The 23,586-nt window shown below is 42.2% G+C and overlaps 1 protein-coding gene across 2 annotated transcripts in view; it reads left to right on the top strand.

The window, feature by feature from the left end:
• The window catches only part of LRGUK (leucine rich repeats and guanylate kinase domain containing), a 75,220-nt gene that overhangs the window by 17,927 nt on the left and 33,707 nt on the right, over positions 1–23,586 (top strand). For both annotated transcript variants that reach the window (XM_032769103.2, XM_075063724.1), the window contains 3 exons: positions 374–460; positions 1,962–2,068; positions 14,484–14,603. In XM_032769103.2, coding sequence (XP_032624994.2) covers positions 374–460; positions 1,962–2,068; positions 14,484–14,603 — 314 coding nt within the window. The remainder of the gene's footprint in view (positions 1–373; positions 461–1,961; positions 2,069–14,483; positions 14,604–23,586) is intronic.

The following is a 23,586-nucleotide window of genomic DNA, read 5'->3' as shown; positions in this document are numbered from 1 at the left end:
CTTGCAAGATTAGTGGTATTAGCCATGAGTTATTATCTAATTCCCATATGGGTAATTACTTTCTGTCCATCTATGTTCTCTGTACATTTTCAGTTGGATCTGGTATTATTCTTCAGTTCCTGTTCCAAACTGTTATACAATGTTGCTTTAAAGTGGTAAACAGCTCTCTGGTTTCTTTCTAGAGGCAGCTGCATTTCAGTGGTGGAGGAAGTGATCGGTTTATGCAACACATTGAGATCTTTCGTGGTGAAAGACGTTATACATTATAAGATGATATGTTAAAATGGCCTTTGGGATATTATTTGCTATCTGAATTTAAATATTTATAGATGTAAAAGTCAAAACAACTGAATGCTTCTTTTATTTCTACCAGGAACAAACAGAATATTGGCTCTTGGTGATTTTCATGTTGCTCCGACTAACAGAGCTGGATCATAGGAAGATTAAAGTGGAAGAAAAGGTATATGGCAACTGCTGGAAACACCATATAGTTCTGGAATGGTGCTAAATAATCTTGTTTCCTTCTGGGAAAAGGTGGTAAATGCAAGTTGTTTTCATAAATATTTATGTGGAGATAAAAAATTGCTTTATGTGAGGGGAAAAAAATTCCCCACACTACAGCCAATAGGTATCAGTTCAGTTCAGTTTTGCTTTTAAGACCCTGACATCTGACGATATATTTGTTGTATTGTCAAAAGCAACTATAGTTTACCAATATACAATTCTACATAAAGACTATATTCCTTAATGAAAAAGTGGATTCTAACCATCAGACCCGTCCCTAGTTGTTTAGATTCATTAGTTAATATTTGTAAAGTGTTTTGATGTAATCACCATGTTACTGCTATTATTTTCTTAAGATATCTCATACTGCAAAGTGAACTGTGTGAAAGCTATAAAATACTAGTAATTCTTTTAGCTGTTTTTGTTAGTTAGGATGTGATTTTAAAAGAGCCTTCTGCAAGAAATAACTGGAGGGACTAGTTGGTAACCTGGCACTGTGTAGAATGTTTCACTTCTAGGGCTCCTTTTATACTTACAGGGGAGTTGTATTTAGAAATACATGATTCCTAGGGACTAGAATGCATGGGCCAAACCCATATTAGAATTATCAGGATTAACAATTTGCTAGCCTAGGTTGGAGTCTTGGCCAGAACACTTCCTTTACAAATGGTCCTTAGCTTGTTCACTCCAGCCTTGTCACCCATATTAGAACTCTTTTCAAATGTGATTCCCCAGCAAGTGTAGACAGGGACCAGATCACTGATTTAAATCTGCCTGGGATGGAGTAGCCAAAAGGGCTGCTACCATCTGATAGCTGTGGTTTGGTGGCCTATATGAAATGAATTAGTGGCTCTTAAATCTATTTTCTAATGGGCTGCTGTCTACATAAAAAAAATCCACTGATCAGTAACATGATTAGAAGTTTCAGCAGACTGGACCAAGAATAGAATGGACTTGGAGACTGGAGACTGACCTCCCCTTTCCCTCCTAGATCCCATCTTTTCAGGACCATTGTGGAGGAAGCTTGCATTGATGGTACCCCTGATTTCACTTTTCTGGGGAATAAATGAAGAAATTCTATCTCTGTGACTTTCAATCTGGCATTTTTCACCAGCACTAAGAACAGAAAAAGTAATGAATAATGAAAATATAGACAAAATGAGGGTGTACTTTATGAGCTGACCCTCTTCCCTTAGCCTTATCCCTCCAGCCAAGAAAAGATAGAATAAATTAAGAGAAATGGTGAGTTAGTTTTGGGTGCTTTCCACCTATTTCTTGAGCTGAGTTTAAATTTCCCAAAAAGCTTTATATAGTCAAGCAATCATAGACAAGCCAGATATAACGATTGCCCCTTGTAAATACGAAGCCATCATTGTTCAGACTACTTTATTCAGGGTATTGCAGGTAAGAAGAATGACATCACTTTTCCCTTCCTGTGCCTCTAACTCTGGAAACAGGTTGCTGCTGTGAACAAGTATGATCCTCCTCCAGAAGTAGTTGCTGCTAAAGATCACATGACCCATATTATGTACAGCATGATTCAGCCACAGAGGATCTTTGACAGGTAATCTTATCTTCAGTTCACATCGGGTCCTGTAGGTGGCACTCAGGTAAAGCAGAATATGTTGTTATATTTACTGGGACATTTCTCTGTCCCTCTTCCACCTTTAAATCAGCCTAACAAAGAGTAGGCATTCTGCAGTCTGCTGTTGTCAGCCTGGAAATTAGGCATATCCTGCTTGGTTGAATTGATTATGAAATGAAGTTAGTTGCTCACCTTGAAGCTCTGAGACAGATTGCCCACAGCTCTGTTTCTTTTAAACAATCTGTTGAAGCAGATGGCCATTTGCACCATAAATGAAAGATGCAAAAACTCTATCAATACCCAGTGGCAATTTAAAAATCTCTAGAGGAAGAAGAGAGCTCTAAAATTTATCTTCTTTTTACTCTATTCACTTATTCCCTTCAAACTGTTGGCATCTCATGGTGAGCGAAATAGCTTTACTTTGCAACTCAGAGCACAATTTACATGCCCAGAGCCAAATTTTCAAGCTTGCATTTATGGAATTCTGTCCAGTTCTGCATTTGGAAGGGAAAGGTGTTGACTACTGGTTAAAGCACAGAACTGGGAGTCAGTTCTCAGTCCTATTCCCTGCATTACTGCTGTCTTGCTATGTGACATCTCTCTGCTTCATTTTCCATCTCTAAAATGGGACTATTAGTGATCTACCTCCCAGGGATGTTGGGCTTAACTCATGAATATTTGTAAAGTGCTTTGAAATACTCATGAACAGTGCTGTAGATCTGCACAGTATTATTATTAAGGTCAAGATTTAGGCACTCATTATCACTTAAGTTCCCAAAAGCCTACTGTAGCACCTAAGCACCAATTTGGGCACCTAACACATAACTGAGCACTCTGACTTAGGTCCATACTTTAGTAATCCTGAAACCTACATTTTTAGAAGACGCTCATTGTGATTCCTACGGTTAGAATGGGTTCCTCTCTATGGCCCTGATCCTGAAAGTTGCTGAGCATTGTCTCCATGGCTCTGATTGCTCTCAAGGGGCCCAGCTGCCTGCAAAAGGCAGTTAGCATCTTGCAGAATTGGGCTGTAATTGAGTATTTCTTGAATAGCACAGTTGTTTTGCCAGAAGGCATCCATGCTTGGCATCTCTTACAACACAGACATGGGCCCAGTTCAGGTATTTGTGGGTGTATGTATGTGAGTTCAGTGCTGGAGATATGCATGTCTGTAAACCTCTGTATTCAGTCAGACGTACCATATAAACAAACAGGTAAACATATGGTTTGGCACTTAAGGTAGCAACCAATAATGTTAATTAAGCTTTGAGTGCCTGCCAGTGCTCAGCTGGAAAAGCACGCATTGCACTCATTAGTGAAATCTTCCTAATGATGATTTTTTCTAATTTTCTAAATTAGAAAATGCTCCTTGTAGCCACATTTTTATAGTTCATTTGCAATAATCTCCTTAGATTACATGCAGGACATTTTTATTTACTGTATTATTAATAATTCCATTAAAAAACTATGGTAAAGAACTGTAAAGTTGAATAGTTGTACACTCAGCAATCAGGAAATGTCAACATTAACATTGTGCAATGCCCTTTCTGCGTAGGCAATTCGATACTCTCTTTAATTATAGAACATTCTACTATTTAAATAATACAATATAATATGTGATTTTTTCCTACAACTTTAGATACACATGAAGGCTAAGTCACAGTCTATAGTACATGGAGAAAAGAAATTTTGTCATAATGGGCTTTTCAGTCTAGCACACAAAGGTATGAGTTCAGTATAAAGGCTGGAAGTTGAAGCTAGAGAAATTAAGTTTAGAAATAAGGCACCATTTTTGTTTTTAACAGCGAGGGTAATTAACCATCAGAACAACTTAACAAAGGTTTTCCATTACTGGAAATTTTAAAATCAAGATTGGATGTTTTTCCAAAGATGTGTTCTGTCTCAACCACAGCTATTGGACTTGAAGTCCTATGGTCTGTGTTATACAGGAGATCAGACTAAATGATCACAGTGGTTCCTTTGGACCTTAAAATATATCAATCTTTGAGAACTGTGTATTACTTTGAATGCTAAAGCCCACAAGTTGCGAAATACACAGTGAATGAGCCAAGGGCACCACACCTTACAAAATACACCTTACAAGGTTGTGAGGGGAAAATTTCATGATGATGTAATTAAAGACTGTATTGTAATGTGGTGTTCTTGTTCTTCTGATAAAATAGTAAATGTAGGGACTTTGAGGATGTGTTCCTGTGATCTAGCAACAGGAATGTATTTAAAGAAATTAGAGTTCTAAGTGAAAAAAACAAGGAGTCTTGTGGCACCTTAAAGACAAACAAATTTATTAGAGCATAAGCTTTCATGGACTCTGACCCACTTATTCAGATATATGGAGTGAAAATTACAGTAGGCAGACATAAATATACAACACGAGAAAAGATGGGAGTTGCCTTACCAAATAATTCCATCAGGGTGAATGTGTCCTATTCCCAACAGTTGACAAAAAGGTGTGAATGTCAACAGTGCAAAAATTACTTTTTGTAGTGCTGACAATGCCAATTCCATCAGGGTGGATGGCCCATACTCAACAGTTGATGGGACATTACTCATAGACTCAGACTCATAGGTCAGAAGGGACCAATATGATCATCTAGTCTGACCTCCTGCACAAGTGACTCAGCCGTTCCCAGTCTTTATTCAGGCCTAATTTGGTGGTGTCAAGTTTGCAAATGAATTCCCGTTCTTCAGTTTCTCGTTGAAGGCCATTTTTGAAAATTTTTAGTTGAAGAATGGCAACTTTTAAGTCTGAAATTGGGTGTCCAGGGAGGTTAAAATGCTCTCCCACTTATTTTTGAATGTTATAATTCTTGATGTCTGCTTTGTGTCCATTTATTCTTTTGCATAGAGACTGTCCAGTTTGGCCCATGTCCATGGCAGACAGGCATTGTTGGCAAATGGTGGCATATATGACATTAGTGGATGTGCAAGTGAACGAGCCTCTTATGGTGTGGCTGTTATGGTTAAGTCCTGTGATGGTGTCACTTGAGTAGATATGTGGACAGAGTTGGTACCAGGGTTTGTTGCAAGGGATGGTTCCTGGGTTGGCGTTTCTGTTGTGTGGTGTGTGGTTGCTGGTGAGTATTTGCCTCAGGTTGGGGGGCTGTCTGTAAGCGCGGACTGGTCTGCCTCCCAAGGTTTGTGAGAGCAAGGGATTGTCTTCCAGGATAGGTTGATGATGTTCTGGAGAGGCTTTAGGTGGGGGCTGTAGGTGATGGCCAGTTGCGTTCTGTTACTTTCTTTGTTGGACCTGTTCTGTGGTAGGTGACTTCTGGGTAACCATCTGGCTCTGTCAATCTGTTTCTTCACTTCCCCAGGTGGGTATTATAGTTTTAAGAATGCTTGAAAGAAATCCTGAAGGTGTCTGTCCCTGTCTGAGGGATTGGAGCAAATGCGGTTGTATCTTAGGGCTTGGCTGTAGACGATGGATCGTGTGGTGTGTTCTGGATGAAAGCTAGAGGTGTGTAGGTAAGTATAGTGGTCAGTAGGTTTCCGGTATAGGGTGATGTTTATGTGTCCATTCCTTATTTGCATGGTAGTGTCCAGGAAATGGATCTCTTGTGTGGACTGGTCCAGGCTGAGATTGATGGTGGGGTGGAAATTGTTGAAGTCCTGGTGGAATTCTTCAAGAGCCTCCTTCCTGTGGATCCAGATGGTGAAGATCTCATCAATGTAGCGCAAGTAGAGGAGGGGCACTTGGGTACGAGAGATGAGGAAACATTGTTCTAAATCTGCCATAAAAATGTTGGCATACTGTGGGGCCATGTAGGTACCCATAGCAGTGTTGCTGACTTGAAGGTATAGATCGTCCCCAGATCTGAAATGATTGTGTCTGAGGATAAAGTCTCAAAGGTCTGTCACCAGGTGAGCCGTTACATCACTGGGCATGCTATTCCTGATGGCTTGTAGTCCATCTTTATGTGGAATGTTGGTGTAGAGAGCTTCTACATCCATAGTGGCTAGGATGGTGTTTTCTGAAAGATCACCGATGGATTGTAGTTTCCTGAGGAAGTCTGTGGTGTCTCAAAGATAGCTGGGAGTACTTGTGGTGTAGGGCCTGAGAAGAGAGTTATCAAGTAATTATATATTGTATAGATACACAATATGACACTACTTTATAAAAGAGATGACAATAGAGAGAAATCCGCATTTTACCAGGTTGTATCAGGTACTTGTGTATTGTATGTATTTTTAAGGGATATATTAGAAATATATTGAAGAAACAGATTTTATCTTCACATGCTGAGTTGACATCATTAGTCACATGTGACATGGCCTTGAGAGGGTAATGAGAACACCTGTACTGTGTGTAGATAAATTCTGAAATCACCAGTTATTAAATGTGTTTCATGGAATTCCCATCTTTAAAATGGTCCCTTTTTAATAATTCACTCACTGACTGTAATAGTGATTGCTGTCACTGGCATCTGTTGGGCTTGTTCTGTGTTGATCTGGTCCCTTCCTTGCAGCAAATGGCAGAAAGGGGGAAGGCAACATGAAAACATGGAAGGAAGGGGGAGTTTCTTGACTTGAACTGAATGCATCACAGTAGCAACTTTTTGCTGTAGAAAATACAGGGAGAATATTCTGCATATTGTTATTACGTTGACATTTTTAATGTCTCGGGGTATTTTGTAAAGATTATTTTTGTGGCAGTTGTGTAAATATGTCTATAATCAGGATAAAAGCTATGTCCCTAAGGGTTCTGCCCTTCGGGTGCTCATGCGCCCTTGATCAGAGATTTTTGGTGGCCGTGTCCATTTGGCCCACACGTGTGCCCTCCACATCCTCATGCCCTGCACTGAGGCAATATAGAGCTGTGTGGGCAAACCATCCTCAGTTCCTTCTCAACCACCAGTCTGAGACTGAGTCTCTAGCATGTCTCCTTCTACTAATACTTTAGCATAATTAGTTATAGTTGTAAATAGTTTATATTTGTAGATGGCTTCCCTTTGCTTTGTTTTCCCCGTTTAGTGGAGTCACTTTGGTCTCTTTATTTCTGGGGTATGCCTGGATCCCCAGTCTTTAAACATTGTCTTTCTTGTCAGGAGTCTGTCCTGCTTAGTGATGGACATTCTTGGTGTGTCAAGTGTTTGGGGTATACTCATATTCCCTTGAAATGTAATATCTGTTCTTCGTTTCAAAGAAGATCTCATTAGAAGAGGGAGATCAAATTCAGGCTTCTTGTGATAGAGCAAGCCTTAAAACCAGCTTTGGATCAGGGCTTTGAGAACCCTCCTGTATGTACTGCCCTGTCTACCTCTGGATTTCAGTCTTCTGGAGCTTCAAGGAGTGAGACTGCTAGTACCCCATCTACTAAAAGATCCAGGTTACCAAGGGCTTTTAGGGGTAAGATTCCTGCTACCCCAGTTGCCTCAGGATCTTGGTCACCGAAGGACATAAAGGAGAAGCTGGTGACTACCTCAGTAATTTCAGGATCCCTGTCACCAAAAACCTCCGTGAGGGTGTCTGCATCTGTGCCTATAGTATCAAGATCTTAGTGCTCCAAGTTGGTGGAAACTGATAAGAAAAGCAGGAGTGCTAAATCTCTGGGAAAGAGGCCTTGGTCACTGAAGATCGCCAGCCCCAAAAGGAGCACTGCTGAGGCTCCAAATGCTTCTGGTACTGTTAAGATGTCTGAGGCTGCTTCTAAGGCTCATGCCACTGCTAAAAAAAACTGGATCCAAAGACCTCCCTTGGTTCCAGTGGTCACAACCACACTAGCAAGAAATCAGCATTACTTGACCCTTCAGTACCTGTGGTACTTATGCCCTGGACTGCAACATCTGAATATATTACTTGAGTGTGCTCATTCCTCAAGACAGATACCTACCTCATACTGAGACCAACCTCTTATGTTCTTTGGTATTGTAGGAGTTCAGATACTTAAGAGATCTGTTTCTAATGAGTTGAAATATCCACTGCTTGCTGGTATCGTACACCTTTTGATACAGAGATCATCTGGGTCACCTGCTACCCACATATCATTGAGATCTTCTGGTTCTCCAACTTCGATCATTCATGGAGATCAGTTATCACCTCCTTTAGAGAATGTACATGAGGACTCTGACTTGGATACTCAGTTTTCAGTTCAAGGGTCTTTGAAGAGTATTTATTCACCTCTGCATACTGAAAGAAGGGAGGATAAACATCCACCACTTTCAACCAGTTCAGATGACCAATAGTAGCTATCTCTGCCTATGCCCTATGACTCTCTCTAGCAATCTTACTGGGACCCATGGTTCCTATACTGCCAACAGTTTCTAAGGGCACCCAGTACAAAACCACAAGGAACATAGGAAATTCCATTTTCCTGTGCCTTTGCTCCCTCCTCATCAAACAGAGTTGGTACAAGAGACCTTTGAGGAGCAGAAGGCAAGGGCTGATGAAGAGGTGAAACCTCATCCAAATATCTCTTCTTCATCCCCTAATGAGGCTGTAATGCCCCCTCCACCTTCATGGCAGATTATTTTTGTCATTTCCAGGACCTGATGAAGTGAGTTGGGGACATGCTTCATATTCCTTTTGAGGAAGTTCAGGACTCCCATCGTAAACTCCTAGATAGTTTGTAAACCTCAACCTTGTTGCAAGTGGCTTTTCCAATTAATAAGGCTCTCTTTGAGCCAGCCACACTGATCTGGTAAACTCCTGCCATGGCACCACCTACATGCCAACAAAAAGTATTTTCTTTCCAAGGGTTTGGAATTTTTTTTTATACAATCCACACCAAATTCCTTAGTTGCAGATGCAGTGAATGAACATGAAAGGCAGCACAACACAAGTGCTGCTCCAAATAATAAGGACCAGTGGCATCTTGTTCTTTCTGTTCACAAGAGCTATTCCTCTGTGACATTACAATTTAGAATAATGACTCACCAAGCACTCATGTCCAAATAGGACTTCTTGAATTATAACAAATTTAACACCTTTATTGAACATTAACCAAAAGAGCACATGAACAATTCAAAGCCATCATGCAGAAAGGTCAACTTTTAGCAAAAACATCCTTGCAGACTTGCTTGAATGCGGCTGATACCACAATCCAGTCCATTTCCACCCCCACCCCCCCATCATGATGAGATGAGTGTTTTGGCTTCAGCTGTTGGGCTTCCTTACAAAAGTGCAGGCTATTGGTGAGAACCTTCCTTTTGATGGCCATAAATGGTTTTTGGAGTCTACAGGTGACACTCTTCATACCTCAAAGCACTATGCTTAGATCCCGTGGGATATATATACCTGCAAATAAAAGAAAGTTTAGCAGGTCTCAGATGGCACAGAGATCTCACCGAGCTTATTATTTTACCTTCCCTAGACCACCCAAGGCACTGGCCAATGTATATGCAGCTACTATCACAGCTGTCTCATCCCAGCCCTCCATGTAGTCTAGGCACCAGTTTTGATGGCTTGGTCCACAGTCTGAATCACCCTCTCAACAGAGCCTTGTTGCTTCACCATCTCAACTTCCTTCCCCTCTTTGGACATGGTCAATCCCAATTTCAACCTGCTTGGGAGAGCGTAACAGCTGACAACTGGGTTTTGGAGGCCATCTGAACAACTATGTGAAACATCAGAAATTCAGGATGGTGACTCCAGCAGGTATAATTCCCTCCTCAGATTACAAAGTTTTGTTTGCGAATCTTGACCTTCAAGACACCTACTTCTACATTGTAATTCATCCCTCTCATAAGAGGTTTCTTTGTTTTAGTCAATCACAACCACTATTGTGTGCTGCCTATCAGCTTCTTCTCTGCCCCAAAGATATTCCCAAAGGTTATCTCGGTCATATCTGCCCATCTTTGTCATCTAGGGATAATCATCTTCTCTTATCTCAATGATTGGGTACTCAGAGGTCATTCTTATCATGAGGTCCTATAGGCATTGCAAACCACAAGGTCCACAGCTTAGGCCTCCAAGTCATTCCTGAAAAGTGTGTTTTGACCACAGTTCAACAGATAGCCATAACAGTCAAAATTTACCTTCCTGGGGACAGCTTCATGAACCTAAAAAAAAAATCTTGCTGCAAGAATTCAGATAAGTCCTCAAACCATGGCAGGAAATTGTTTTCAGCTGATGCTCATATGGAAGCATGTATCTTTGCAACCCAACATCCCAAATTATATCTCTGAAGTTTCCAGGGATGGCTCAGGACAGTTTACATACCAAACAAACACAGTCTCAACAGAAAGGTCTTTATTCCTGGGCAAGTTCTGGCAAGTTCAGTTGGTGGAATACCCTTCCAAGATATCTTTGAGAGTTCCTTTCTTTCAAGCTCCTCCGACTGTTGTTATAACATCAAGCATATCCCTCTTGGACTGGGGAGCTCCTTTTGAACCAGAGCAAATGGTCTCCCTAAGAAAGCCTTCTGCACATAAACATTCTGGAACTGAGAGGAATCAGGAGGGCTTGCTCCCACATCCTCCCATTGATCAGAGTCAAATCTATCAAGATCATGACAGATAACATGGCCTGCCTGTTTTATATCAATTGTCAGGATGGGACATGTTCCCCATCACTCTGTGCTGAATCGATGAAATTCTTGAACTGGCATATAGCCAACCAGATAGTCATCTCAGCAGCTTATCTTCTGAGCATTCAGAACACCACTGCTGACAACCTCAGAAGATGCTTCTCTGAGAGTTACAAATGGGAGTTGGATTCTTAGGCCCTCCACAATATATTTCTAACCTAAAGGTGTCTAGAAGTCGACCTTTGTGCCACTGCAGCCAATGCAAAATTCAACAGATTCTGTTTGAGAGGGGGACTTGATCCCCAATCGCCAGGAGAGGCCTTCCTCATCTCATGAGTGAAGTGTCTCCTTTATGCATACCTATCAATGCCGTTGTTCTTGCAAATCCTCAGCAAGATCAAGGAAGACAAGCCCAAAGTCATTCTGATTGCACCAACTGGCCAAGACAAGTCTGGTATCCTTACCTCATCCAACTTACCTCTCACCCACCGTGGTGGCTTCTGACCAGTCCCTGCGAGATGTCTCATGATATCGGTCAGACAATTCACCCCAACCTGGATGTTCTGCAGCTCCAAGCATGGCTCCTTAATGGTTTTGTGGGTAAGAGTCTTCTTGTTCATCAGATGTGCAACAGGTATTGGTAAACAGCAGGAAGGCTTCTACGAGATGCATTTACCTTAAAAAATGAAAGAGAATCTCTTTAATGTACCCATCAACGAGTTTCTCCTGCCTGCTCTTCTCTTTCCAATGTCCTAGACTACCTATTGGAATTGAAAAGATCAGGGCTTTCTATGACCTCTGTCAAAATTAACGTGGAAGATATAACTGCCTTTCATTCATCCGTAGAAGGTTTTTCAGTTTTCACTTATCTTTTGTCAAGATTTCTAAGAGGTCTAATGAATCTTTTCCCCTTACTCCAATCTAGGACTTGAACTTGCCCTTAATTGCCTCATTGGACTACCATGCACCATGAGTGGTGGCTATCACTTCTGCCTAGAGTGTCAGGGAACTGAGGGCCTTAATGGCAGACCGTCCAGGTACAATGAAAAGGTCTTATTACAACCAGTTCCTAGGTTTTTACCTAAAATACGTTTTGAATTTCAACAGATCCAAGGAATCCACAATCTCCATGCAAAGACTTTCAGGGTGGATTTCTGGGTGTATTATTGCTTGTTATGACTTGGCTGACATTCAACCTCCCCCTAGAGTGGGGAGCATTCTACAGGGTCACAGTCTGTGCAGTGGCTTTACTCAAAGATGTTCCAAATGTCCCAAAGATGCTGAAATCTGCAGAGCTGGAACATGAATCTCTGTACAGACTCTCTCTAACCTTTATGTTCTGGTTCATGCCATTAGACAGGTGTTGCAGTTCGCAATGCAGTTCTCTCCTCAGTACTGGACTCTGCTCTGAAGCTCCCTCCTCTGTAAGGGGATATGGCTCAGGAGTCACCGTAAGGGCACTGCTTAAAGAAAAAGGAGAAGGTTACTCACCTTGCGCAGTAACTGGAGTTCTTGGAGATGTGTGTCTCTATGGATGCTCCAGTACCTGCCCTCCTTCCCCTCAGCTTCGGAGTCTCCCTTGTGGGACTTTGCAATGAGGAAGGAACTGAGGGCTGTTCACTGTGCAGCCTTACGTAGCCTCGGTGAAGGGCATGAGGATGTGTAGGGCACGTGTGTGGGCCAAATGGGCACTGCTACCAAAAAGATACAGGGTGCATGTGTACCTGAAGTGGAGCACCCATATGGACACACATCTTGAAGAACTCCAGTTACTGCACGAGGTGAGTAGCCTCTTCTTATAATGAGGGATTCTACTGACATCCTAACCCAAGGGTGTAAGGGTAGTCTAGAGCAGTGTTTCTTAATGTTTTTGATACCAGGGATTGGCTTGCTGCCTTCTTAAACTGTGTCAGGGAGATGTCAGGAACTGGTGCTAATCCACAGACTGGTCGCTGAGAAACACTGGCCTAGAGAACAGGGCACTAGGCTGGGATGCAAGTGACCTCGGTTCAGTTCTCAGTTTAGCCACAGAATCCCTCTGTGACCTTGGACACATCACTTAAATCTAATCTGTGTCTCTGTTTCTCATCTGTAAAGTGAGGATAGTATTCCCTACTTCACCGGAGTGGTGTGATGAAGAAATTCATTAATGCTTTAGAGGCGCAAAGAGAGTATGGTATTATATCAGTACCTAGACAGATAGAACTGTTTTGCTGGTGTGAGCTGATGCAGGAGAGAAGCCATTACTCTGAATTATCTAATTTTTTCCCTTCACTTATGCTTAACAGCTAACATTATTTCAGATAGATTAATCATCTGCTTCTGTTGCTGTTTCCATTATATACTCTGTTTTCAGGGATTTATACTCAGCTATTTTAAATCACATTAGTCTGAAGTTTGGAACCTAGATGTGATTTGTTTTCTTTAAAAGAAAACATAACTGGGTCAAGCCGTTCATTAGTTTCAAAAAAAGGTGGGATTTTTAAAAATTATTTCAGCTGGTGTTTGTCACATCAAATGACGTCATCTTAACATCTCTGTAAGATTTTCAAAAACAAAATGTCTAAATTTACACTCCATATGTAGGCACCTAATAAGAGGCCTCACTTTCAAAAGTGCAGAGCATCTACAAAAGCCCACTGACTTTAAAGGGAGCTGCTGAATGCTCAGCACTTCTGAAAATCAAGCCACTCAATATGGATTTAGGCTAAAATATTGTAAAAATGGGCACCTAAAGTTAGGCCTCAGTGTTCCTGCAAACGCTTTGCATCCTATCCTGCAGAGTGCTTTGGTCAGTGGGAATTAAGGGTGGTTAGTGCTACACAGGATTGGACCCATAATCCTTAGTGTCCTTCATCCCATTTGTAGAGCACTTTACAAACTATCACCTTGATCCTGCAAACCCTTCAGGTCAATGAGATTATAGTACTTCCATGAGAGTTATAGAGGTTTGCAGGATCGATCCTAAATACGGTCAAGGCTCAATTATCCCATCATTGAAATATTGCCTTGTCTGAGGTGGAGCTGGGCAACTTTTTAATAGTCCACAGCGACTGTAACTGCAGAGGGAATTTCAGAAAAGACAGTAAATCCAAGTTACATTCTGAGCAGGATAGACCAGGTTTAACATCCTTCTTTTTGCAAAAAATGCTATGGGATTTTTTAATGAAATATTTTGTGTTGTTTTCATGTTTAAATCATGCATAAATGCACACACTTGATTTTCCATTGATTTCTTTGTCTATGCAGTGAATGACGTGAATAGTACAGACTCATAGATATTAAGGCCAGAAGGGACCATCATGATCATCTAGTCTGATATCCTACATGTTGCAGGCCACAGAACCTCACTCACCCACTCCTATAATAGACCCCTAACCTCTGGCTGATTTACTGAAGTTCTCAAATCATGATTTAAAGACTTCAAGTAACAGAGAATCCACCATTTACACTAGTTTAAACCGGCAAGTGAGCCATGCCAAAGAGGAAGATGAAAAACTCCCAGGGTCTACGTCAATCTGATCTGGGAAAAAATTCCTACCCAACTCCAAATATGGCAGTCAGTTAGACCCTGAGCATGTGGGCAAGACCCATCAACCAGACACCTGGAAAAGAATTCTCTGTAGTATCTCAGAGCCCTCCGCATCTAGCGTCTCATCGCTGGCCATTGGGGATATTTGTTGCTAGCAGTCGCAGATCGACTACATGTCATTGAAGGTAGTCTAATCGTGCCATCCGCTCTGCAAATTTACCAAGCTCAGGCTTAAAGCCAGTTAGGTTCCCCCGACAACCCCATAAATTAGATTAGATTGGTTCCCCTGACGATATGCTGTTCCCAAAGACCTATATGAAGCTAGGTGTCCATTGTAGGAAGTGTCATAGTGCCTTGTTTGTTTTTTCTCCGTGCAGCACTTTGCCTAGTCTTGATGCTCCCTACCCCATGTTAATATTAGTTGGACCCATGGCCTGTGGAAAGCGGGAACTTTCTCACAGAATCTGCAGACAGTTCAACAATTTCTTCAGATACAGGTAAATTTACTCCCTCAGTTTAAGAGATGATGGATTGCGGTCAAGGCTCAAATTGTTGATTTTTTCTTTTTAAAGTTAAATCTTATAGAACACTGTTAAATGGTCATTGCAAGCAGGGGCGGCTCTAGACATTTCGCCACCCCAAGCATGGCAGCATGCCACGGGGGGCACTCTGCTGGTCGCTGGGAGGTGGGCAGTCAGGGGACAAGGAGCAGGGAGGCTTAGATAGGGGATGGGGCCCTGGGGGGCAGTTAAGGGCAGGGGTCCCAGGACGGGGTAATCAGGGGACAAGGAGCAAGGGTGTTGGAGGTTCTGAGCGGAGCAGTCACCCAGCCCTCTGCCCTGAGTTCTGACCCCCCACACCTCCCCCCATCCCTCTGCCCTGAGCCCCGCACCCCCATCCCCACACACACCCCATGCCCCTGCCCTTGGCCTGTACCTCCTTCATGCACACCCAGACCTCTGCTTGACTTCTTCACACACACCCCACGACCTCACCCCTGACTCTGGCATCCCCACACATACCAGCCCCCCCTCTGCCCTGACACCTGCACCCCCCACGTCCCTATTCCCCCCACACCCGATGCACCCCCCACATCCCCACCTTCACCCTGAGCATCAAATGGGAGCTCCTGCACCCCCTTCCCCACATTCCCATCTGCACCCCCTCACATCACATGGGAGCTGCCCAGGTAAGTGCCCCCACACCTAAACCTTCTTCCCCCTCCCTCATTCTAGCTCCTGGCCAGACCCTTAACCCCTATCTCTGTGCTCAATGCACTCCCACTCAGCTCAGTGCAGAGAGAGGAAGAGACTGGGCCAGAACCAGGAAGAAGGTAGGTACCCACTGTATGTGGGCAAGGCCGGGACCCCAGATTGGCAGCGGGGTGAGCGGGTCCAGCAGCCGGAATCCCGGCTGGCAGGAGCCAGCAGATGGAACCCCTGAGCAGCAGTGAGCTGAGCCACTCAGTCCACTGCTGGTCTGGGGTCCCAGCAGCCAGCCCTGCACAGCATGCTGCTGGTCTGGGGTTCTGGCTGCTTGACCCTTGCCAGCCGGGGTCCCGGCCACAGGCCCTGCTCAGCCCGCTGCCGCCCTGAAGAAAACCGCAGACCAGCAGTGGGCTGAGCGGGCTGGCGGCGTAAGATCAACATTTTAATTTAATTTTAAATGAAGCTTCTTAAACGTTTTGAAAACCTTGTTTATTTTACGATACAATATATTACTGGCACACAAAACCTTAAATTAGAGTGAATATTATTATATGATGACTTCAGACAGCCTAGATCAGGGGTTGGCAACCTTTCACAAGTGTTGTGCCGAGTCTTCATTTATTCACTCTAATTTAAGGTTTCACGTGCCGGTAATATATTTTAATATTTTTTAGGAGGTATCTCTCTATAAGTTATATAACTAAACTAGTGTTGTATTGTAAAATAAACAAGGTTTTCAAAATGTTTAAGAAGCTTCATTTAAAATTAAATTAAAAAGTTGATCTTATGCCACCAGCCCACTCAGCCCACTGCTGGTCTGCAGTTCTGTTCACCTAGGTTGCCGACCCCTGATATAATATCTACTTATTTTTTAATGTGCTGTATAAGTTAAAGATTCCTTTAAAGGTGAACTGAAAAGCAAAATCAGCACCTTTTTACTGCTCCTTTTATCTGTCTGTCCATCCATCAATTCCTCTGAACTTATTCTTTAGTTCATATTATTATGACCAGTGTCACAGTTCAACTGCACCTGTATTTCCCCCCAAGTTCAGCAAGGGCACCTATTCTTGGCTTCCAGCTCCCCAGCTGTTGCCTTTCTGGATGGAAACCCATGGACCAGGGTATTCCCAGGCTGCATGGTTCCCTGTCTTCCCTCTGTATTTCCCAGCACAGACAGGAAATGACACCTGCTTGCTTTCTCTTCAGAGACAACAGAGTGATTGTCAACAGATATAAGTTACCATGCAGCACTTCCTAGGAAAGCCTACTTTAGTCTTAAGGTACAAAGCATTACAGAGAAAATGTACTAAAACAATAAAAGAACTTACATGCATCCCAAAAGCTTGCCAGAATAACCCCAACCCTAACATGGATTCTGGAGGGCCCAGTCCTTCAATCCCTACCCTGAGGATTGGGACCCGCCGAGGACCAGGGGTTCTGTCCATTTGCTATATCAGGAAGAAGGCCATGAGCCAGTTTAAGACCAGCCTATTTATCCAAAAATTCTTTCCTTGTCTGTCAGTCCCTGGAGAATCCAGCTGGAAATATTGTATGTATATTTTGCCAGGGGACTGGCTTCTCTGGAGATGTTAGAACCTGAGTGAATTTGCCTAATCACCCCCTGCTCATCTCCTATTTACCTTTCCCATGGAAATACGTACAATTCCATGACAACACATACACAATTGCATTTTTAATACAATGAACTCCGAAGATGTTAAAACTAATTCTGTAAGGTTTAACTCAATTCAGTAAAGTTCATTCAGGATATTGCAAGAAATTGTCAGTCTGCAACAGCGAACTACAAAAGTGTTAGGGTGCATCTATACGGGACACGTACATATTGCATCCAGAAGTGAATAGGATGCCAGTGTAATTACTGAACTATTACAATATGATTTCTGTGACTAATGCCGACAAAGTGGGATTCCTCCATTCTTCACCAGCTGTAGAGTCTAAATTTCAAGGTAATTGAACCAGCATAATATCTGTTTTATAGCTAATTCTGGCAAAGCAAATGGGCATCCTTCATTCTTCACCAACTGTAACTTCTACATTTCAAAGGTAGTTCTATGTAGTACACATTGCAGTAATCTGTGTAGCCATGTGTTACTGGTGCTCTTATCATCTCTCCAATTCTCTCTGTCTGTTTGCTACACTCACTTGTTGCATTTTGCCTTATTTTAAACTATAAGTTCCTCAGGGCAATGATTATGTATGCATCTGTATACATTACTATGTATATGTACAGCACCTAACACAATGGGGTCTCTAGGCACTAATGTAATATGTCATAAGAATAGAGCCCTAAGTGCATATACAATAGCTGACAATGTAGAAGCAGAATTAGTTCTTTGGATGCCCAGCACCATAGAACCCTAGATTGACTATCAGTGATGTTATATATTAGGCACCTCCTTCAAGTCAAGTCCTGTAGTATGAAGATCTGCTCTGTGTTTGTAATATGTTATAATGCTAGATTAACTCACATGACTAGCAAGTCCAAAGGACTTTGACAGAAATGCTGTGATGGTTACAAGATTGGAAAAATCAAATATGATGCACGAGTGCTTTGAGAGACCTGCTTGGAAATTATAACTAATTGAAAACTGGCCCAAATTTTCCAAGCACTATCTGTTTTCCAAAAGCATTGTTTTTGATATGTATTATTCCTCTAAAGTTTTATGTATGAGAAAAAAGGAGAGAGAGAATTTTAACAGAGCAGAACATTGCAACTACAAAGCAAAGTTGTGTTTTAATTATTCAGTGGAGATTTCAGCAATTTTATGGCTTACTGTTTTAAATTTCAAACATTCCACTCATTAAAAATGTATTTCATGTAAAATATCCCGGCAGTTCAAATGTGAACATGGCCTTGCAATTAAAAAAGTTAATGGGTAAAAGTATTTCAAAAAAATAAATAAAGTGAAATTGGACACTGAGGCCATCTGGTTTGTGCTCAGGAATGACCTTTAAAGCTGGATACGTTTCTAATATCTTTGAGAAAATCAAGCCTTTGAAGTTAAAGTTTTATAGGGTCCATGTGCACCACACTGTTCTCATTTGCCATAGTTCACTGATAAAATAGTGGCACATGCTAGTGCTGCTACAGTTAAGGGTCTGTCAGCCTCTGCATTATAAACTTAATTCCTTAATGGTTTATAACTCAGTTATATTAAAGAAAAGAGTTTATTCTATGTTAAATCTAAGATCTCAGTACAGGGGAAAAAAGAATACCCCTCCCTCAACTTAGATATTTATTTATTCGGGGGTATATTAATAGGAGGGTTGTATATAAAACACAGGAAGTAATCGTCCTACTCTGCTCAGCATTGATGAGGACTCAACTGGAATACTATGTTAAGTTTTAGGCATCACACTTTAAGAAAGATGTGGACAAATTGGAGAAAGTCCAGAGAAAAGCAACAAAAATTATGAAAAGTTTAGAAAACCTGACTCACGAGAAAAAGTTAAAAAATAACTGCATATTTGCTCTTGAGAAAAGAAGACTGAAGAGGGACCTGATAACAGTTTTAAAATATTTTAAAGGCAGTTATAAAGAGGACAGGGATCAATTGTTCTCTGTGTCCACTGAATGTGGGACAAGAAGTATTGGGCTTAATTTTCAGAAAGAGAACTTTAGGTTAGATATTCCTTACTTAACTTATATTTGGAAAGTTTTCCTAATAAGTTACCTAGGGAGGTTGTAGAATCCTCATCATTGGAGGTTTTTAAATACAGGTTAGACAAACATCTCAGGGATGGTCAAGGTCCTGCTTCAGGGGATGGACTGGTTCAATATTGCTCAACCCATGGATCATAACCGAAAAGCGGGTCACAAGAATGTAGGAAAGGGTCGTGGCTGTCCGGAGTCCTGCCATGGGGGGCCCAGAGCCTTGCCACCCGAGGCTGAAGTTGCAGAGGTCACATCAAATCACAGAAGCCATGACCTCTGTGACCCATTTGTAGCCTCATCAATTAGACAATCAAATGCAAAGTGGGAAGAGTTATGGGAAATAAATGTTCCATGAGAACTTCCAGTGAAGAGTGTGTATTTTAATCACAAAGTGAGTCTTTACTCAGTGAAATGGATACATTTTTAAACTGTTCTGTTGCAACTGCAAGTACAAGTGACAGTAGGAATTCATCACAACCTGAGAAGAAAAATGATCGTAGGTACGACCCTGTTTACTTAAAGTTTGGGTTTTCATTATTGAGGACCGAAATGGTGAACACAGGCCACAAAGTGTCATCTGCTGTGAACTGTTAGCAAACGAAAGTTAAAACCATCAAAGTTACATAGGCACTTCTAGACAAAGCACTCTACCTATAAAGACAAGCCTCTTGATTTTTTTAAACAAAAAAGGAAAGATTTGGAAATGTCACAAAAAACACTTGAATGTGTATCTACTATCTGGGAGGAAGCATTGCATGCTTCTTACCTTTTGCACACTGCATTGTGAAATGTAAAAAAGCTCACACAGGTCACTGAGAAGTTAATTTTACCTTCTGCTATTGATATGTGCACTGAATTATTGGGTGAGTCAGCTCCAAAAAAATTAAAACAATCCCTCTCTCCAGTGATACAATACAGGGAAGAATCTGCGATATCTCAGAAGACCTCAAACTGCAAACAACTGATGGTCTTTCAGTAAGCGACTGTTTACAGACTGATACAGATGTATCAAATCACACTATCTTGCTGGTTTCTGTGAGGCATGTGTGGGAAAGTGATTTTCAAGGATCATAGAATCGTAGGACAGGAAAGGACCTCTAGAGTCCAGTCCCCTGCACTCATGGCAGGACTAAGTGTTATCTAGACAATCCGTGACCTGCTGCATATCTAACCTGCTCTTAAAAATCCCCAATAACAGAGATTCCACAACCTCCCTAGGCAATTTGTTCCAGGGCTTAACCACCTTGACAGTTAGGAACTTTTTCCTAATGTCCAACCTAAACCATCTTGCTGCAATTTAAGCACATTGTGTGACAAAGTTCCTCCTCCACCTTGGTGGGTCCTGCGCTTATTGGCGGATTTGTTCACCTCAGTGATCTTCCCTTCTTGTGGAACCCACAGTCTGAGTCAGCTCCTCCTGTGTCTGATCAGGAGTTGGGAGGTTTGGGGGGAACCCAGGCCCGCCCTCTACTCCGGGTTCCAGCCCAGGGCCCTGTGGATCGCAGCTGTCTATAGTGCCTCCTGTAACAGCTGCATGACAGCTACAACTCCCTGGGCTACTTCCCCATGGCCTCCTCCAAACACCTTCTTTATCCTCACCACAGGACCTTCCTCCTGGTGTCTGATAACGCTTGTCCTCCTCAATCCTCCAGCAGTACACTCTCTCACTCTCAGCTCCTTGCCTTCTTGCTCCCAGCTCCTCACACACGCTCCTTCTCCTCTGGCTCCTCCCTGCCTGACTGGAGTGAGCTCCTTTTTAAACCCAGGTGCCCTGATTAGCCTGCCTTGATTGGCTGCAGGTGTTCTAATTAAAGTAGCTATCTCTACTGCCTTCTAGAAAGGTCTTAATTGGCTCCAGGTGCCCTGATTAACCTGGAGCAACTGCCATTTGGTTAGCAGGGTCCTAGGGATCTGTCTAGCCTGGGGCTAACATACCTGTCTCTCAGTACTTTACTGTAGCCATCTGGCCTTGCCCCATCACAATTGCTTCTTGTCCTATTCCCCAGAGATTAAGGGGAACAATTTTTCTCCTTCCTCCTTGAAACAACCTTCTATGTACTTGAAAACAGTTATCATGTCCCCTCTCAGTCTACTCTTCTCTAGACCAGGGGTTCTCAAACTGGGAGTCGGGACCCCTCAGGGGTCGCGAGGTTATTACATGGGGGGTCATGAGCTGTCAACCTCCACCCCAAATCCCACTTGCCTCCAGCATTTATGATGATGTTAAATATGTTTAAAAGTGTGTTTAATTTATTGGGGGGGGGGTTTCAAGTACATAGAAGTTTGTTTCAAGGAGGAAGGAGAAAAATTGTTCTCCTTAATCTCTGGGGATAGGACAATGTGCTTAAAATGCTTGGAGTGCTGGTGCACGACCTTCAGATTGTATTGACTACAATTACACCAAACTTTGATAAAGAGCAGCAAGCTCAGGCTTCTCAACCTAGGATTTATTATACTGTTGTTAATCTGTTCCTGTTGATGTTGATTTCTGCCTTTAACTTTGACTGTTGATCTTCTTTAACTTATTACTGCTCTTATTATTATTTATTATTATTACGTGTAGTAGGTAATAAGTATTTTGAGGCCAAAATACTTGTGTGTTTTCTGCAAGCTATTTACTAGGTCGGGATTGGTCACCAATGTTTACAAATGGATCCTGGTCCAAAAAAGGTTGAAAACCATTGATGACCTCTCAAGGTCTCGTCCAGCCCTAGATTTCTGTGATCAAATGAATAAAATTACAGGAAAACAAGAGAGGTTTTACAAGATTTTCATTATAAAAACTCAAAAGAAATAAAAACAAGAAGGGCCTTGTTGGTGGGTTTTTTTATTTGTACTGCTGTAGCACTTAGGAGCTTTAGTCATTGACCAGGAACCAACTGTGCTTGGTGCTGACTAGTTTATGGTATTAGGAAACACTTATGGGAGAAGAAAACTGAAAGAAACCTAAGCAGTTCAAAGTTAAATGCAAATGGTACCTGTACTTGCATAGGTTTTGGCATAGAAAGTAATAGACATACAAGGGTGTGATTCTCATTCATAGTAGGGTCCTTTTACACTACTCTGACAATGTAAAAGGGCTTAAGTATGAATGAGAACCAGGCTCACAAGTATTCCATGTATCATCAGTTACCCAATACCTATACCAAATAAAGCATGTTTGTGTCACACGTGGGAATGAAATCTGGGTGCCCAGACTCACAGTTCCCAGACCTAGACAATGCTGCCCCAAGGTGTTGTTGCAGGCACAGAGGGTGCCCGATGCAAGCAACAGTGGTTCGTGCCCGAGTGCTTAGCACCAATAAACACACCAGGGTGGAGAAGCAAGCAAAGTTTATTTGAGATCTCAAAGCAGTGCTGGGAGACTTAGCACGCCTCAGACCCAGTACCCCTACACAAGCAGCTTTTCCCTTTTTATAAGTTTTTTTTCTCTTTCTTCTTTCTTCCTCCCCCTCCTCCTCCTCCTCCTTCCTCCCCCTGTAGCAGTTACGTAAGCGCAGGTGCATTAAGTAATCTTGGCCGCGGCAGCTCGTTAGTAAGTTTTCCTTCTGCAAGTTATCTTGTCCTTCTGCTAAAGGTGCACAGACCTCATTATTTCTGCTTTAGACCGGTTAGAACTGTCGCAACTGATAACGGCTGTTACACCTGGCCTTTTAGGTCGATTAAAGTTCAAACATGGAGGGACTCTTGTCTGCTGAGGCCTAAAACCAGGAAGGCTCCATACCCTTGTGGCTTTCCACCCTCCCGAGTTACGTAGGGTTATGCTTAGTGACACCAACAGTGTGACATGGCCTTTTTTATTCTGTGATCTCCAGCTTGAGGCTTCAAGACCCAGAGCTCACCATACAAGCTGTCTGTCCAGTTTTATTTTGCAAAACTGGTTAACATCCATTATCAGTGTTTTAATAACACAGCCAGGCTCCGTATATTTAGATGCGAGTATTTTTTGCTATGTTTTGTCTGGGATGGATCAGTCAAAAAGTCAAGGAGACAAAATATTGTCAGTGTAAGTCTATGCATAACAATTTGGTTCTGCTTGTCCTATGGTACAAAAGCACTGTTAGCAAAGTACCACCTCTCAGGAATGTGACCCAACGTTAGGAGTGACCGAGGGCCATATGCCGGTGCTTATGTGAAACAGAATGTTTAGGAAGGGACTGGAGCCTTTAAACTAAAATTTCTTCATATGGAGACTTTGCTTTTCGGCCAGATTCATATTTGTATGACCCTCATCTCCAAAGAAAGTTCATGTGTCAGATACTTCAAATTGTCGCTCTTAAATAGCATTTAAATGTGCATCTTTAAATGTGTATTTTAAATAGCTCCCTTACCTCCCCTACTTCCATCCAACCTCATTGATTCCAGCACTGATACCCTCTTACTGCTGGGGCTGGAGCTCACCACTGGTCCTTCCATCTACTTCAAGGGTAGGCAACCTATGGCACGTGTGCCGAAGATTGCACGCAAGCTGATTTTCACACTGCCTGGGTCCTGGCCCCGGGTCCAGGGGGCTCTGCATTTTAATTTAATTTTAAATGAAGCTTCTTAAACATTTTAAAAATGTTATTTACTTTACATAAAACAATAATTTAGTTA

This window comes from Chelonoidis abingdonii, chromosome 1 (assembly GCF_003597395.2).
Source record: "Chelonoidis abingdonii isolate Lonesome George chromosome 1, CheloAbing_2.0, whole genome shotgun sequence".
NCBI lineage: Eukaryota > Metazoa > Chordata > Testudines > Testudinidae > Chelonoidis > Chelonoidis abingdonii.
Note: the sequence above shows the minus strand (reverse complement) of the source record. Positions and strands in the feature narration are given on the sequence as shown.